General features: G+C 43.5%; 1 protein-coding gene across 1 annotated transcript; it reads right to left on the bottom strand.

The window, feature by feature from the left end:
* Window positions 1–170: 170 nt before the first annotated feature.
* LOC135500448 (NACHT and WD repeat domain-containing protein 2-like) lies at window positions 171–17,163 on the bottom strand. Its single transcript, XM_064791930.1, has 8 exons — window positions 16,800–17,163; window positions 14,776–15,116; window positions 12,011–12,099; window positions 9,241–9,357; window positions 8,736–8,939; window positions 8,172–8,316; window positions 7,284–7,840; window positions 171–6,917 (listed from the first exon to the last, which is right to left on the bottom strand). The coding sequence occupies exons 2-8, from the start codon at window positions 15,074–15,076 to the stop codon at window positions 1,578–1,580; spliced, it is 6,753 nt and encodes a 2,250-aa protein (XP_064648000.1). The 5' UTR covers window positions 15,077–15,116; window positions 16,800–17,163; the 3' UTR covers window positions 171–1,577.
* Between the last annotated feature and the right edge of the window lie 210 nt (window positions 17,164–17,373).

Below are 17,373 nucleotides of genomic sequence, written 5' to 3'. Positions count from 1 at the left end.
AGATGATCTTGCTGAGAAAAGTGTGTTCAGAGAAGGGGGATGGGGGGGGACTAAATATGTAGCTATTTAGCTGATTTCGTAGAGTGTGACCTTTTAACACAACAAACATTGAGAATTCAGGCAAGAGACGAAATAAACACTTATTCAGTCTAATGACTTTTCATCTTTATTGTAATTACCCGATTACATCGTCAGATCTAGCATGTACATGTAGCACTTTGAAATTAGTGATTGCGATTTTTTTAATCTTAAAGGTGGTCCACAGGCAGGGGCTATGGGGTCAAATTGATGGCCTCAGGTGACCACCGTGCACCGTTAGGGACTGGGTCTAGTTTGACCTAATGAACAAAACTACTTCGTACACTATCTTGAACAGTGCCAATGTACTGTGAGATGACAGAAACACCTGTCGGTGACCTCAAGTAACATAATCTGGCCTGCTAAGCCTTTGCCTGTAGAGTCCCTTTAACGTCAAAAGAGGATGTTCCGAGACGATGCTGGATCGACATTAGTTTAGGAAGTGGTTTACATGGTTCCAATAGAGGGAAGAGAAAATGTACACCAACAATACAAACATGTAACATTCCCTTCCCGGCAATAAGCAGGGTTCACAAGCTTTTACGAAGAGCAACGAACGTACAAAGTGTGTAGGCCTACATGCATTTTATCGACATTGTTTCGTATTCGAATTACGGTTTCTCATTCGTAGTGCCATATCCCGTTTAATGTTTTTATCTGGAGCATGGCCTCCGTATGAGGTGCCATCATCGTGTCCATCAAGCTCTGTCGATAAGAAATGGCAAATTCTAAGTAATACTTTTATTTTAGAGAACTGAAACATTGGGAATGACTAGTGAATTATAATACTGTGAACGATGACTAGAACATAACGTCTATTAACACACTTAAACTGATTTTGCCACCTGCAGCCACAGACGAGCAATATTCATCGCATTCGACAAAAATCGCTAGTCTGCGGAGTCATCGGTGGTGCCTGCGACGAAAATCGGCCAGTGTACAGCCAAGCTAGACGAGAAGACACGAGATGAAATAGGAAGATATCAGCCTTGGGATCATTGGACAACACATATTTACCTTATGAGTCTATTTACAGTTATTTACACTTAGACACACATTTTCTCCAATGTTCAATTCTAAAACTTTCCGTGAACTCGAGTGATTGGCGTTGACATGATTCTCAAACACGGATTCCACATCACGCCGTTGGGGCGCTGTGAAAACGTAAGACGAGAAGCGTCCGCCATTTGTCATCATCCAAACACGCCAAAAACTCGAAATTCTCATCAATCTGATTTATCAGCTACCTCTCCTAGTCTAATAAAAGCCTACCGGAGCCACTTTAAAGCCCTTAGGCGCCACTTACTGCCTGTTTAGCGAATTGACTTTCAAAAATGCAAAGCATGCTTCGTCCTTAAAGTCTGCCTTCATTGGCTCAGTGGACAAAATGGCGGAAACCACAGACGCTGAGCTGTATGGTGCATCCAAATGTCCAAAGTGCATCTGACAGGACACTGTCGACGTTAAATAACCGATACCATAAAAAGCTGCGTATGCCTTCACGACACGACGCACGCTCTCGATTTTTGATTCTTGAGGATTTTAGCTTTACCAACTGCCCTGGCGACATGCATTGCTGCGCCGAGGGAGAGTTGCTTTGTGGTACCGGTACCGTTCAGGCCGTTAGCCGCTCTTCCACTCGTTGGGGCTGACGTAGGGTCTGTTTCTTGTGGAAAGACTGTCGAGTCGATGGTTGATATAGAGTTCTGTGTTGGAGTAGGAGAGGGGGTTTTCTTCGAGGAGAGAGAAGCCTGCGATGATGTGCGGGAAAGTGCTCCGGGGTGTGTAGTTCCCTTTTTGGGTGTTGGAGTTGGAGAGGGTTCGGGCTTGGCAGACGGGTTCTGCTTGTTCTGGCCAGGGCTTTGGTTTGGTGGGGAGTTTTTAGCTGAGCTTGGTCTTGGAGTTGGGACGGGTTTTGATTTAGCAGAGCTTGGTCTGTCTGTGGTTACTTTGGCTGAACTAAGCTTGACTATGGACGGTTTCGACTGGGCGGAAGCAGGTGTTGATATTAAGGGAAGATTTACTTGCGTAGACGTGGGCGTTTCTGTGGAAGCATTTTCAGCAGAATTCGTTGCTGGAATTGAACTTGGGGATGGTATTTTCTGGGCCGATGTTGGCCTCACTGGTGAATTCGTTCGCTTGGTGGAAAGCTGTGGTTTAACGACCAGAGTCGGGGTTAACAGCGGCTTTGCTTGGGCTGACCTTGGCCTGGCCTGAGGAGTAATCGTGGATGGACGGAGACCGGGATTTACACGAGCTGAAAGGGGTCGTTCTGGAGTCGTCACTGTGCTGAGGGTGGTTTTTATACGGGCAGAATTTGGTCTAGTTGGGGGTGCGAACGCCCCAGGCTTTATATTGCTGAGAGATTGTCGGTGTCCGTTAAGTTTTATAGCTGGTCCCGGGGAAGTTTTGTCCTGCTCTGCTTTCGGACAACGCGGAGACTTTTTGTTCTCTCCTTTGCTGTCTATAGTAGGTTTATCGCTGGTGTTGTCAGTTTCTAAGGCGAGAGTGGGGACTTTGACGCCAATGGGAATCGGACTAGGCGAAGGCTTTTGACTTTCATTTCCATCTGGTTTTGGACTACGGGGAGACTTTCTGTCTTCCTTGTTACTGTCCTTGGTAGCTTTTTTGCTGGTGTCCTCAGTTTTTAGAGGTAAAAGAGAAACCTTAACTCCAACAGGAATAGGACTAGACGAAGGCTGTTGACTCTCTGCCTTATCTTTCTCCTGTTTGCTGCTTGGATCAGTATTCTTGTTGGGCTCAGCAGAAACTTGTGCCACCTCTGGAACTGTAGTTGTTGTCATGGTTGGAGCTATTGATGGATTTGGGTCTTCTGACTTAGGTACTCGACTAGAAGAAGAAGACGGGCTGGAAGCCTCGGCTGCCTGGCTCATTTGACTAGGTGTAGGGGATGGTTGACTCTGGTCCGAAACTACCACTGCGTCAGTCGGGGTAGGTGACGACGACTTCTCCAGAGTCGAATCAACTGTAATCTGAGACGGAGCTGGAGACGTTCTAGACGATGATGGCGTGGAACCTACGGGAGTTTCTTGGGCTGAGTTGACTGTCAATGGTGGAGGCCCTGATATGGCCTTCGCGACCTCCGTCCCTGGCGCTGGTGGCGATCCTGCTGGCGCTGTAAGAATCGTTGTACTAGTTTTATTCGGGCTGTTCTGCGGCGTGGCTAGTGGTGAGAAATTCAACTCCATTCTTCCTCTGAGGTTTTGTAATATCTCCTTTCCACCGGAGTCCGCTGGATCTGCGATTGTCAAGGTTGTCACACTGCCATCAATTGCGCATAGAACGACTGATGCGCCACCTTGCGTCCCGACCATGTCTTTAAGATCAGCATGAGCCTTGTAGTTAGCGATCTGCTTACCGTCGGAAACCCTGAAGACCCTCACTGTACGATGCCCGGAGTGGTAATACAGCACGTGCTGGTCGTTCTTGGTAAATAAGGTCATCACGCTGAACACGCCCTCCGCAACCTTGGGGAGCAAGGTCAGCTTGGTCTTCCCATGTTTCAGCTCGATCATCTCTAGACCTCCTCTGTTCGGTGCGAAGAGTCCAATCTTTCCCGTGGACATACACTGGCCATTCCATCGCATCACTGACCTCAAGAATGTCTTCTTCTTGATGTCCCAAATATTCCCCTTCTCTTCATCGATGATGGCGACATGGTTGGCATTGTCAGGCATGGCAACAAGAAATTTGTAGTCCAAATAGTTGGCATACTTCAAGGACATGTTATACATGTGGGTACCAGTCTTAGCGTGGTACAGGCTGAGGATATCTGCTCCTTTCTTCTCGTTAGCTGGTACAACCAAATATATACCGTCTTTCGAAATCACCGGTGACTTGAACCTGCCTTTGTACAAATACTCATACGTGTATACTTGCTCACCTTGAGGGACGCTCCGGCACATGACACATGCCTTTAATGGCCCTGCTTTGGAGACTGCTATGTACTTCTGGTCTTCCTCCGTAAGAAGCAGCATCAAAACATCTTTCTGTGGGTCCATCTTGATCATCTTCTCCTTCTCAACGTCCCAGATTAAGACGTTCCCAGACTCAGCGCTGACAACGTACTCAGCATTCGCAGTAATGAGTGCATGCGAGACTATTGCACTCGCCCCAGTGTGTGCAAGCGTCGATTTCAGCTCGCCTGTCTCAAGGTTCCAGATACCTACACAGTTTCGCGCCACAGTTGCTCCGACGTAGGCGTTGGCGGCAATACTGATTGTATCAACAGGCTTCTCCATTCTTTGTATCGTATTCACGTTCTCCATAATGTTGTCAAAGTTCCAGACTTTGATGGACTTGTCCATTGAGGATGAGACAATGATGTTGTCGGCGCTATGCGTGATGGAAGCAATTGCAATGATCCTGCCGAAATGCGCGTCTAAGACCTTGTACAGCTCTCCAGTAACCGTGGACCAAACGTAGAGATTCTTCCGGACTCCTGCAACCATGTACCGGTTGTCTTTCGTAAATGTCACCAGGCTGTTCGTCAGTTGATTCTTCTGCGGTATGTTGCGAATCCCTGTTGGCAGTTTCATGTAGCTAGGCTTCATGTGTTCGTGAAGGATATTCCACTTCTTGTAGCCAGTGTACGTGGTCGCCACGATGTAGTTTTCATCAGGTGAAAGAGTTAGTCCGAGTATTTTGTCAGTATTGTCGAATGACTTATCCAGTGTCCAAGCATCATCCTTGAGTTTGTATATAACCAAGGCGTTCTCACTTATTCCGATGTTGCATAGCATCATGTCACGTTTCTTGTTCAATACGATGGAGCTGTGGAAGTCAAAAGGTTTGACCTTCGTGTTCCTCACCTCCAAGGTCATCTCAGATTCATTCTCGTCTCCAGTGTTTGCAATGACATATACCTCTTCTTCCGTCTTCAAATCGACTGTTACGATTGGAATTTTCGGTACTGCAGCCGTTCTGCTAACCCTATTGCCCTCAACTGTGTACAGGCACCACTCACTGATGGACCAGACAGCGAAATGAGTCGTAGTGATGGACGTGCCTAGTATAGGGTCTTTCCCGTCCACTGGTTTGTCCACTCGCTTGTATTCCCCAGTTGGTATACAACAGATTATCACTTGGTTGATGTTGGTGAAGCTCACGGCGTATTTGTCGTTCTGGCTGATGACTAGATTCTGCATGATTCCCTCAATTCCAGGTGTGACAATCCTGAACACATCGGCTGTGGCAAGATCCCAGATGATGAATCGGTTCGATACAGAGACCAAGTACTTGGCGTCGGAGGTTATCGCAATGCCAAAGGGAGCGAACTGGTGGCCTTCAAGAGAGAACTGCAGCGGGCCGCCAGGCGTGTGCAAGCAATGGTGCGACGGAACAAGGGCGCAATCTTCTAGTCCGTCTGTATCACATTGCTGTATTAGGGAGTTTATCTTCCTGTTCCTGGAGTAATAAGGAAGAAGTCTGCCTATGATCTGTGGTCCGATCATACTGGGAATCTGCACCAAGACGGAGCTGGACAAACGAATTGCGTCTGCAACTAGTTTGATATCCTTATCCTTGATGTGGTTCATGGCATCTTCGAAGTCTGCGAGGACGCTTTGAAGTGGCATGCAGCTAAGTTTTGCGTGTAGCCACTTGTAATTGAACAATACTTCATCGTAGAGAATTTCATAGCGATGCGATCGGATCAAGTGGTAGGGCAACTCGTTGAGCTTGCGGAGATTGTACCTGGTCACTTCGCCCTTCTCGTTTCGGAAGACTAGAGGCTGCGCCGGGACCCTGCGGTCGGACTCGCCATCCTTATCGGCAAGGTGAAACATCTGACGCTGGCGTTCTGTGTATTCAAACGGCTTCGGGACCCCGGCGTACGTACCTCGGTAGAACTCGGCGATCGAACTATGCAACTCACTGGCGAAGTTTAGATTTCTGAAGTAGCGTTCTTTGGACGCTTCGATGAATTGTCTATGGTACCAGTCAATGACGTTGATGTCGTCTGCTTGCCTTTCACTCAAGTATCCGGGCATGTCGTTTCGAATACGCGTCCACAGCAAAGGTGGAATACGCCGGACAGGTGGAATGTGGTACTGGTAAACGTCATTCAAAACCTTCTCATCAAGTGAGAGTAGGTCCTCAAGTTCTGCTTCCGAAATTCCACTTTTTGAAGCAGTGATGTACCCGAGAGCATGAGACACGAGAGTGCGGCCATGTTGAATCTCAATCCTATCGAACAATTTCATGATGATGTCGTGAATGGTATGCGACAGCTGTGTCATTGATGGTTTGTTGTAAGAGCGCCACCTGCAGATTTCATCGAACACCAATCTGACGAAGAGTGGCAAGTTGCACTTGGAGATTGCTTCGTTGACCGTTACCCATTGAAATTCTGCGATCTGACGATTCGCATTCTTCAACCATGATTTCAAAATGGTGCTTCCTAAATCCGGCCCGAGAGGGGTAACCTGGACGAAATTTGAATCAGCTATCATCATGCCTCTCAACGTATCAAGCAATTTATAGTAGTTCGGGAGAGTTGAGACTACGACCTTCACATGTTCCGGCAACGCGGTTGGCAACCACGCAAGCTGATGGGCGCCCTCCGCCCCTGAGAGCTGATCCAAAGAGTCGAGGTATAGCACCAATGGCATCTCCGTCGTCGCGCACTCTAGTAGCTTCTTGAAGTACTGACTGAGCGGAGATAGCTCGTCCGGGATATCTTCCTTGGGTTGGTCGTACATGAAGCTTATCTGCTGACAGATGCTGGTCAAGAGTGGCATCAGGGTCGAGCTGTCTGGTGAGGTGCCGAGGAACCGGAGGACCATGATTGGCTTACACTTCCCAAGCCACGTACAAACCTGAAAACATGATAAAGGTAATAAAGCATATGGAGGAATGAATATCTAGGTTGGCTCTCCGAGATTTTCAGTACGAGGCGGATCTACTGAAATAATCCGCAGTAACAGCTTCAATGATGCTACATGTAGCAATGTCAGAGTAGTGTTCTTCTTAATGAGCTTTGAGAAGGATGACTGAGAGTAACTTTAAACTAGAAAAATTGTCCTCGAGTAGGCGTTAACTCTAACTTGGCATTAAGTCTACGAGTCAAACTGAATGAGATAACGCCGATTTGATTGTGTTTTGAACAACAGGGCACTGGAAAGAAGATTTTCTCAATGGCTTTTTGGCAAATTTGTTAGGCCAACTGATTCATGACTACTCACCATGCTAGCACTCTTCGCCAACAGCGATGTCTTGCCACACCCTGACTCCCCGAACAGCACGAGAGGCTGTTGGCTTTTCCCACAGATGTACTGGTGCACCTTCTCCACGACGTCCTCCCGACCTTGAAACATCGACACGAACTTCTCACATGCGTGAAGGTGCTGCAGCGTCTCTGTGAAGACCGTATCACTGGACAACTGTTCATGTTTCTTTACAGCCCGATCGACAAGGTTCACAATTCTGTCATGAAACTCCTTGCAGAAGGTCGCCAAGTACTCCTGGTGTGTGCCGGGTTCAATTCCCTCCCGGCCGGACCACTCTACATCAAATTTGACGCAGTTCGACTCGGGAAGTTTCTTCGGGAGGCGCTCATCCCGTAAAGACTTCAGGAACTTTGATGCCTCGTCGTCCAGGTTTCGGCCGGAGAAGTCCATGAATCTTGAGGCGAATTTGAGAGCTGTGACGTTGACGTTGGAGATGTATCTGACAAAGGCGATGCAGTGGTCCACGTTGTTCTCCTGCTGCAGCACTCCTCGTTCTACCTCTCGTTCCGTCACTTTAAAGAGAATGAAATGGTCAAAATGTATTGCTGATAATGACATACACTAGAGATATAGCCATTTGGGGGTTCTTCGGCCAACTCAGTGCATCCCGAAGAGGTTTTTCAGGTTTTCGGGGTGCATATTTGTTCTGGCCAAAGAACCTAATGGTTGAAGAACATTTAATGGTCTTTGAAACGCTTTATTTCTAAGATTGTAGGGGCACTAGCTTCCTTCACCACACATGGGCGAGACGTGATGGTATCTGCATCAGAATTTTAGAGACTAGAGTCCCTAGAGACTAGAATTCTCTAGATCTGAGGATCGTTTCATCCTCCAAGTTCTTACCTGACATGAAGTAGTTGTGCAACTGTTGCTTGTCAAGCTTCTTGGTGAGGTGCAGGGCGTAGGCACACTTTCGTAAGATTCGGCAGATTTTGCCCATCGTCTCCCACCAGAGGTTCTGATCAGCCTCCTGCAGTCGCACATGGCGCTGGAAAGATGAAAATTATAATCAGTTGAATTTCGATTCCTTAGTGTCTACGTGGTCTTACATGTACCCTAATTTCCAGTCGAAATCAAGTCAAAGGACCCCAAGGAGCCTTATACAATCTGCTTCAGAGAATCGTTTGGTCATCAACAGACCCCATTCTTTAAAAGCTATTTATCAATGGTCAAGTTAAAACGTTTTACAGATGACACAATTGTTGCTCATTGGTATTTTATACTGAGAGGTTCACTGTTCTTTTTCATGGTACATTTGCAAAAGGTTCTGATATTCTGACGAATCGTCTTACGAAAGACACAAATCTATGTGAACAGTCACATTTTGACATGAAGATTACCAAGAAGGATTGGGTGTTTTTGATTGGACAACCCCACATGATTATATGATTTTACCAAATGGCATACCTTGTTATTATAGTTTGTAAGGATGGAGCTGACTGGCTGGAGGACATAGATCGCAGGTATAATGTTTTCATCCTTCTGATACCAAGTCTTCAGAAGCTCCAGCTCACTTGGAGCATTCTTTGCCACCTCACAAATCATGTCGAATTCTGTCGCCAGGATCGTGGCAGGCATTGGGCGGTAGCCATACTTTTGACCAAGGAAGACCTGGATTGGAGGCAAAATATACGATAACGGGCAACTGACCAATATTTTATAGTGAGAAATGTATTCTAGCGTTGTGTTGGTGATTATGTTAGCAATCTAATTAGAAAGACCCGCAACAGATTCTCCGTGGAGTGGTTTTCTATCTTAGTCAAATGACGAATTTAAAGTATCTGAGGTCCGTATATGTTGACTTCAAGCTGTAATGGCTTCTGTCAATTAAACTACCTTACCCTCATTTTCCAACGATTATGGTCACTTCCGAATACATGATTCTCTTTTATTACCAAAATTTACTTCTTACCACAAAATTTGGTCCCATTGACAGCCTCTGGCACGTGTCGATTTCTTGCATGCATAGATCCGTGGTCATGTGATCGTCAGTAGCCTCATCCCTCACACCCCATCGCATGTCAACAACCTGAAAGACGAGATGATGTTAATTGCAGGCACTCAGTTTTAAGAGAGATGGTATTTGGTGGATTTCTTCCGAGGCTCTTAGTTCTTTCCAGGAAGACATTCGGATGACCAAGCACTCCGGGCCAGGACATACCCATGGAAAAGCGCTATAAGGAATGTTTTAGTTTTTTTTTATCTCACTTCCAAAAGCAAAATATAATATTTGGAGAGGGGGGGGGGGCTAACAATGCTATTGCCTTGTAATTGTCTCATATGTAATAGATGATTCCTTCATCTTGATAGACAATTTGACGAGAAATCGAATCGAATTCTCGTGGGAATAACTAATTTATAACGGCGTATTTTAAGTTATGCATTGGTCACCCCACTGCAATTATGAAAATTAAATAAATGTTGAACGCCGCCTTTAACTAGGCTGCAATTATCGATTCTTCGATCTGCCATTACCAGCAGAATAACGTCAAATAAATCAACGTTTGCAAAAATAATATTGTCCCGTTCCAACTCAATAAACCAGGACCGGATATTGCCCGGAAGTAAAGGGGTCGTGCAAGGCATGATGGGAACAAAGGTTGCCATGGTGATGGAACTCTGGAATCCATCTTTGACAATGGCGTAAGATTGCAATCAAATAGAATCCACTGATTGGGGTTTGAGCTGTTGGAAGTAGATTGAGGTCATACCTCATCCATAGTCTGACCTTCATCAGCCACTGTCAGGTGGCGACGATTCATTTGAAAAAGATTCCATAGCAACTAATAGATTTTGATATATGCAGCTCCTGACAGCTCGTTACATTCATAACGCAATATTTCTCAGTTATTGGTACTAGTATTTTCATTTCCGCGGCAGGGTGTCATAAGTGCGGCCAGTGCTTATTCATTCTATCAAACCTGGTTATGGTCGCCCCGTATGTTTTCCTCAAAATGTCGAGCGCTGAATGATGTTTTTTTATATAGAGGTACCTTTTGCATCTAAATTACTACGTCATTTGCAAGAAATTCTTTAGCCAAATCTGATAGAAAATGACTGAAATAGCCGGCCGGGGTGCACTCAAAACACGTCCATTGAAAGTGGCCCTCCGCCTGAGCTGTGAATATGAATTTCAACCAGATAGTAACTCATATTTGGTGGGAAGTGCCTTTTGTAGTTCAATCAATAGTTCGCACTCCAGAGCCCAAAGCATTTCGGACAAAGAATAAAAAATTAACGATAATGTAAAATATTTGTTTTAAGTTCAAATTCGCGATTAAAAAGGGGCATCTTCAAGACCCATTTGACAAAAAATCAATTAATCTTCTTGTCCGATTAATTGTAAGATCAACTCCTTATTATTATCAACCTGACCAACGGAATGCCATCTTAGCCCAATTAAGCCATCTTCGAGGCATTCTTGATCACGGCTCCATGATGACTTTGTCGTCTTAATGTCAATAATTTAAGTCCCAGAAGGACTCATCTCCCTAGGGGAGATATTGGCCCTTTATGGAATGACACCTCTAGATTTCGTCTTAACAACTCGATCACTGATCCGATCCAATACTTGAATTTTTTCGGGTTCGTTTTCAAGGTGTTTTTTCTTCTCTGAATGAAAACATTGGTTTTCTGAAGATGTCGTAAGCGAAAAGATGGTCGGATAACATCCAACTCTTAGCGGATCACTTGCCTTGAATTGGCCAATGGAAAGTCAATGATTTACGGGTCACGTGTGTGTGAAAGTCGCGCCTGCGCGGCAGAGGTAGGAAATTGAAAAGCGGCTACGGAGACACGCTTTACGATTATGTACTCGCGAATCTAACTTCGGCATCGTTTCTAACATTGACGATGTAATAAGAACCACAGCCAACTGTCGCAACTGTCACAGGTGATATTTGTTAAGTACTCGGGGTTGGATTGTTCACAAAAATAGAACTTATTAGAGATGTCAGTTTTCTCATTTGCTATGTTTTGCATTATGATTATCTGGAATCGATTGGCCACGTCAGTAAACGTAATATCACTTTATTAATTTATCAAGTGCCTATGGCTGGCTATACATGTACATGTACCACAGTCAGCGCAGTGCATTGAATTCCTCAAGCCAATACTAACCTTCGCACGTGGCTGCATGTGCACCAGGTCAATACATTTTGTGGTTTCTTGGCATTTTCGGAATGTTCCACGCGCCGCAGTTTGCGAGGAATACATGATCTAATTAGGCAAATATTTGAAGTAGATTTCAGGTCCGGTTGTGAGGTAAATATTATTTGCCAGTGTAACTGTCATGCTGGTGTAAGACACACTGTAGAACCAATAAAGCCAGTTTTTCAACATCATTATGTTATTATCAGGACTTTGACGGAAACTGGATGTTTTGATAGCCTTTTGGTAGAGACAGATATCCTAGACCACGTCGTACATGGACACTGCAGAAATGACAAGGTTCATGTTCAATAAAGCTGGTAGCACACAGAGGGTAAATGTGTGCGCGATCGTGTTGTAACGTGCGCGTTATTTTTTTGGGTTATAAGAGTTTTTCACAAAGCCCCCGAAACGCGAAGGCGGCCTATCCAATTGTTCGACCGCCTGCATTGATTGAAAGACAATGGGTAGGTGTAGACGTTGGCACTTTCGTGGGCTTTCAGAATTCTTCCAAATTATTTTTGATTCTTTACCTGAAACTCGAGACCATATTTCTCTCGGCAAAACTCCTTCAGCCTGGGGTAGACATCTTCCATCAACGAATTCCGCTCGAGGGTGGTATCTGCGAAGAGAAAGGTTTCATTGGATTGATTTGTTTCAGAGTGATGGGGCTACATATATCAGCGCGAACGGATTAACAGCACCAGCAGAAAACGAAGAAGAAGAAAACGAAGAAGAGGAAAATTTAAGAAGATGAAAAAAGTATAGATGATCACATTTCTCGATCTGGTGCCGAGTGCCATGGTTGGAAGACGTGTGGTCTCGATGATAACGCAGTCGAATGCGAAGAAACACCTTCGTTCTTGAAAAAGATAATCATGTTTCACAAGCCTCAAAAGCATTTTTTCAAACACGTGGATTTAGTCGAAGAAAATATTCTTATTTATTTTAAGATATTTTACTGAGGACTGACATATATGTGTGTTTTACATTTACACTGCTGTAGTTTGATTTAACCCCTAGTGGGCAACAGAGACAATCACTTCGACTGGAAAATCCGCTTTTACATTAAATAAACGTCTTAATTTCTTACCGGCCACGCTTTCTTTGGAGGTATTGGCGAAAATCTTAGAATCTACTTACAACTTTATGCATTTCAATGCGCAAAATAAGCATACCTCTTATAATCCCCGAAACGATTTCAAAGTAGAAAAAGATTGGATTCTAGATTTGAATTTGCCGTCACAGAATATTAAGCGTATGTCTTAGGAATTATAATATTAATTAATCACATATTTTAGTCTCAGACTTTAGTCCAAATTATTTTGATCCTTGGGCGGGAACCAGAGGGGACCCTCGTGCAGTTTGTAGCATGTTTTCCCCATGTATAAAGGTTGAATAACATCATGCCTGCGTTGCCGGCAACGAATCGTAGACGTGATCATTGAGACGTGATGGTCGCATCCGCCATAGGTAAACAGTCGTCATGACAACAGGAACGAACAGGAACAGGCAATTTACTGGTTGTTATTCGCGGAGTATTTACACCCGGGAACTTATTAATTGTTTGCTGATGGTAATATTCAAGATGTTCCGTCGATTAATGATGCTCAACTCAAGTGTGGTGATTTCAAATGCGGGTCGATCTACTCAGACACGGCAGAGAGTCAGTGCGAAGAAAGTGGCCAAAGACAATTTCCAGTGGCCAACAAAGTTCAATACAGCACCATGGGCGGCCAATATACCAAGAAGGTGAACATGGCACCACGACCGACGTTGAACAAATTTTTTTGGCAAATTTATATTATAAGTTGAATATTGCGACATAGCCAATGTGGACGAAAAGTTTGATGTAGGTCATCAAGCCCAACTGACCAATAACAAGTTGAAAACAGCAATGGCCAAAGAATTTGAATATGTCCTTGCCATGGGCTGATGGCCAAGAAAAATGTCACAACGGTCATTGGCCAAGAAGTCGAATATGATGGCAACATGGCCATTGGCCGGTAAAGTCGAATATTACACCATGCCCAATGGACGAACGGTCTCCATTGACAATTGTTTCAGTTTGCAATTGGAACATTTTTTTCAGTACACCGGTCCCGTCACTTGTACAAACACACATGATGTTGTTGATCGTGGATTTTCGGTATATATTTGAAAGAAAAACCTTGTAAATATTTTCTAGTTGTCTAGGGCGGCCTAAGAATTTCGACTGGTCTACCGTAATGTTACGTTCAGCTTTGAGTATGCTAGCGTATAATCATGATAATTATAGGGGCACAATACTACATTATGGCACGTGCTTTGACCAAATGACTGAATTCCAAAGAAACGTTTTCCAGCGTTTTTTTCTTATTGAAAATATTGCCAATTTAACCGTTATTAAGCGGTCAAGTGTTGGTTAAGCCAATGGGATAAAGGAATTGTAGAGCGAGTGCCTTAAAGGTCTGATATATCTACTTATATATTGTGACCATCGTGATGGACACGTCCACACGCTCAGTGTACAGTTATGACACAATCCGTGTCAGTTTTATCACGGATGTGTAAAGACTAAATAAATGTAAAAGTATTTATTTATTCTTGGATTTATCGCTGTCGATATAATATTCTATTTGGTGTTTATTGTTTCCATCGTTGTCTTTCGCACGCTGATGGTCATGGAAACCCACTCACACATGGTTGGAGAAGGATAGTTATGTAGTGGGAAAGACAGGTACGTATAAAGGGCCTCGCTTACCTAATTGCACATACTTAACACTTTTGGGGGTAAATCATATACCATTGCCAAAGTTTATGTCGCCGGTAACACAACTATTTAACTTGTTTACACATTAAATATTGCCTCATCAAGAAATCAAATAACACCTAATTTGCATAACTGTGTCCTGTCGGCCGAGAAAGAAGACAGATATATCCATATATCCAAATACAATGTATATCCACATCCAAATATATCCACTGAGTCGTGGGGTCCTTAGCTTACCAACGAAGATAAATTTCATTTAATGAATTCAGAGAGATACCGCCGATTTGACAACATAAATCCATTGGGTATATTCGATCATGACATGAAAGATAGGATTAAGAGCCAATCTTTTAATCCGTTAATTTCATATCTTGAACTTCCTGAAACACGACATTTAAAGTTTGTGTAAACACGAATCATCATTCCATTAAGGTTGATTGTCTGCCGGTTGGGAAAATTTTCCCTGTCCCAAACAGTATATATAGCTACATGAAGATGGAGAATTATCCACGTGATAAAATGTAGGAGAAAACCGGCACCACTCACCTGTGAAAGTCGAACTTGTGAATATCCTAACCACCTTTGCCCCAACAGGCGGGAGGTTCCCAAGCCTACCAGAGAACACCTTAACAATCTTTTCATTTTTCTTTGCAACTTTTGGCTTTTTTAGCTCCTGATCCTTTTCCTTTTCTTGTCCCTTTTCTTTATCCAAAATTTTCTCAACTGACTTTTTATCCTTATCCAACCCCTTTTTATCCTTTTTGTCCTTCGAGTCAGTTTTATCCCTTTTGTCCTTCGAGTCAGTTTTATCCTTTTTTGTATCCCTGTGTCCTGTATCCGCGGGCATTTTAAACCCTTTAGACCCTTCTTTCCACGGGTTGGATATCCTAAAACATGAAAAATTATACTATCCGTTGGTCTCTTAATGTAAAGTCACTTGTAGTATTCAAGTTACTAAGAGAGCGTTCTGTCTTGCTTAGGCCTATGTCACTGTAGCACTATAGGCCTTATTATTAAGCTGATTACCTTGTAAGTTCGCGCTACCATAGGACATTATGTAAAGGTCGCATTAAGTCCAGCCGTGTTGCGAATAAACAAGTCATGGCGTTTTTAATCGGACAATGGACAGTTTTGCGACAATTCTCACATTTGGGATAGGGCGACAAAAGGGCCTAAGCGGTCTTGGGCGGGGTCTTGACGCAGCATGCCCGCCCGCTGGCTGGAGGTGTCGCGACGCGTCTGCCACTGCACGCCCTGGCGACTACAGGTTTTCTAAGTCGCCGGTAGATTTCTCTTGCTCATCTGTTGTGATGATTTCTTTGTTTTTAATGTATTTAGTTCGTTGTTCCTGAAATGTTTGATATGTATTTCACAGCTACTAAATGAAAATAGAAAAATACATGTTTATATAAGGCGCAAAATACAAATGTATTGGGCAGGTTTCGTAACTCCCACCTGTGACGAACGACAGCGACGAACTACATATCATGTTTTCAAAATGAAAATTAAATTTGACACTGTCAATTTTTTACGGAAGCACTTTCATCATTTCACATTATGCCGGATATCTCTATATACTTGTTAAAGTATATACTATAATGATGTGTGCAACATGTATAATTTTGACCCAATGATTATCTAAATTCCGGGAGTACATGTACTATGACACTAAACTTCATTTTGTTGTAAATAAAATTATCCCATAAACTATCATTTGAATGCACCATTAAGGTCCATAGGCCTGTGTGCTTCAGTGGTATTGGATCATTCGACCGAGAAACGAGTAGGACAGTTTTATATCCGGCGTTTATGACATGGATGACCCTTAAATGACAGTTTGGGTTTGTCAACCACCCAGCAAGGTATTACCTATACCATTCCCACTACTGTACATCACTGCACAATGATAGTGTGACAATCATTTCCGACACCACAATGCTATAATCTTTGCAATTGACCCAAGGAACCGGGTTCGAATCCCGTTATTAGTTATACGGAAATGCCACCGCTGACATCATTCATATTATGTGACAATATTTAGTGCTATGTTTTATATCTTCCTGACTCCAATTTCTTTATACTCCGGTTAACTGACTGTAGGGCCTGCAGTAAGAAAGATTGGCGGTCAAAATCGTTTATATAGGCCTATCAATCCTACATTTACAAGCACCACCTAAAAGCGTGTGGTCCTTTGTGCAGTTTTGACATGTAAAAACCGAATGAAAATTGATATTGATATCAAAATATTTCTATTTAAAAGTCAATACATTGGAGTATTTATTTTAAGTTATAGGGCTATTTCAACACTTACTGTCATTACGTACAAGAAAAGCTTGGAACGGATGGATGGCCAACGGTTTACCCGTTAGCTGTCCAAAGAAGGTTTCTGAGCGCAAGTCAAACAGGTTCGAAAGAAAGATAGGCCTAAGCGAAAGAACTGGGGTATATAGTAAAATAATTTTCCATTGAAGACACTCTACAATGTTTGTCGTCCGAAAGAAAGATTGCAAGACAACACACTTCGAACATACACAAGTTAACGCAACTTTTCGCATTCATACAAAACAGACCTTGTGTTTTCAGCTTGATTTTATCCTCAGTAGATTTGTCAAACAGCTAGAATTCCAAGATATCAGCACCCTTCTTCACTTTATCCTAAGATCGCATGTACGATGATTGAGACCACTCGACCAAACTGCCGCGAAGGAGCGACAACAGATGCTGTTGATTGCGACACATTCCCAGACTTCTAAGCAGACGACATACGATATTATTCAAATTATTGATTATTTTCATCACTATAAAAACATGGCACTTAATCATTAACGTATGATTTTGGAGTCCTTTAATCACCTTTTCGGGCAAAAAATATTTTCACTTTAACCGCAATTTCAATATCCAATTGATTGATTTTGATCAGATCCTCCCCGTGAGCGAGTGCGAAAATAGATGACTGTGTTCTGAAGACAAATCAAGCTTGACCGGAAGTCAATATCGTCACGCGAACCGGAACCACGTGCCGAAGAAACCTTCAAATCAAATCAACCCATCACGGGCGTCCTCCCGCGGCGTCCTTCGATTGTGACATTAAGATATGATTCAGTTCGTAATATCATGAACGCTGTTCCAATTCATTGCTTTCAA

The sequence above is a fragment of the Lineus longissimus genome, chromosome 16 (genome assembly GCF_910592395.1).
Source record: "Lineus longissimus chromosome 16, tnLinLong1.2, whole genome shotgun sequence".
In the NCBI taxonomy this organism is placed as follows: Eukaryota; Metazoa; Nemertea; class Pilidiophora; order Heteronemertea; family Lineidae; genus Lineus; species Lineus longissimus.
This window is presented reverse-complemented; position numbering and strand designations above follow the sequence as displayed.

Bases quoted from the DNA above. Each gene is read 5' to 3' on its own strand.
- LOC135500448 (XM_064791930.1), bottom strand. From the start codon at position 15,076: ATGCCCGCGGATACAGGACACAGGGATACAAAAAAGGATAAAACTGAC. The intron at 9,358-12,010 runs GTAAAGAATCAA...CTCGTCTTTCAG, and splicing joins AATATGGTCTCGAGTTTCAG to GTTGTTGACATGCGATGGGG. The intron at 6,918-7,283 runs GTGAGTAGTCAT...TCATGTTTTCAG, and splicing joins TGGCGAAGAGTGCTAGCATG to GTTTGTACGTGGCTTGGGAA.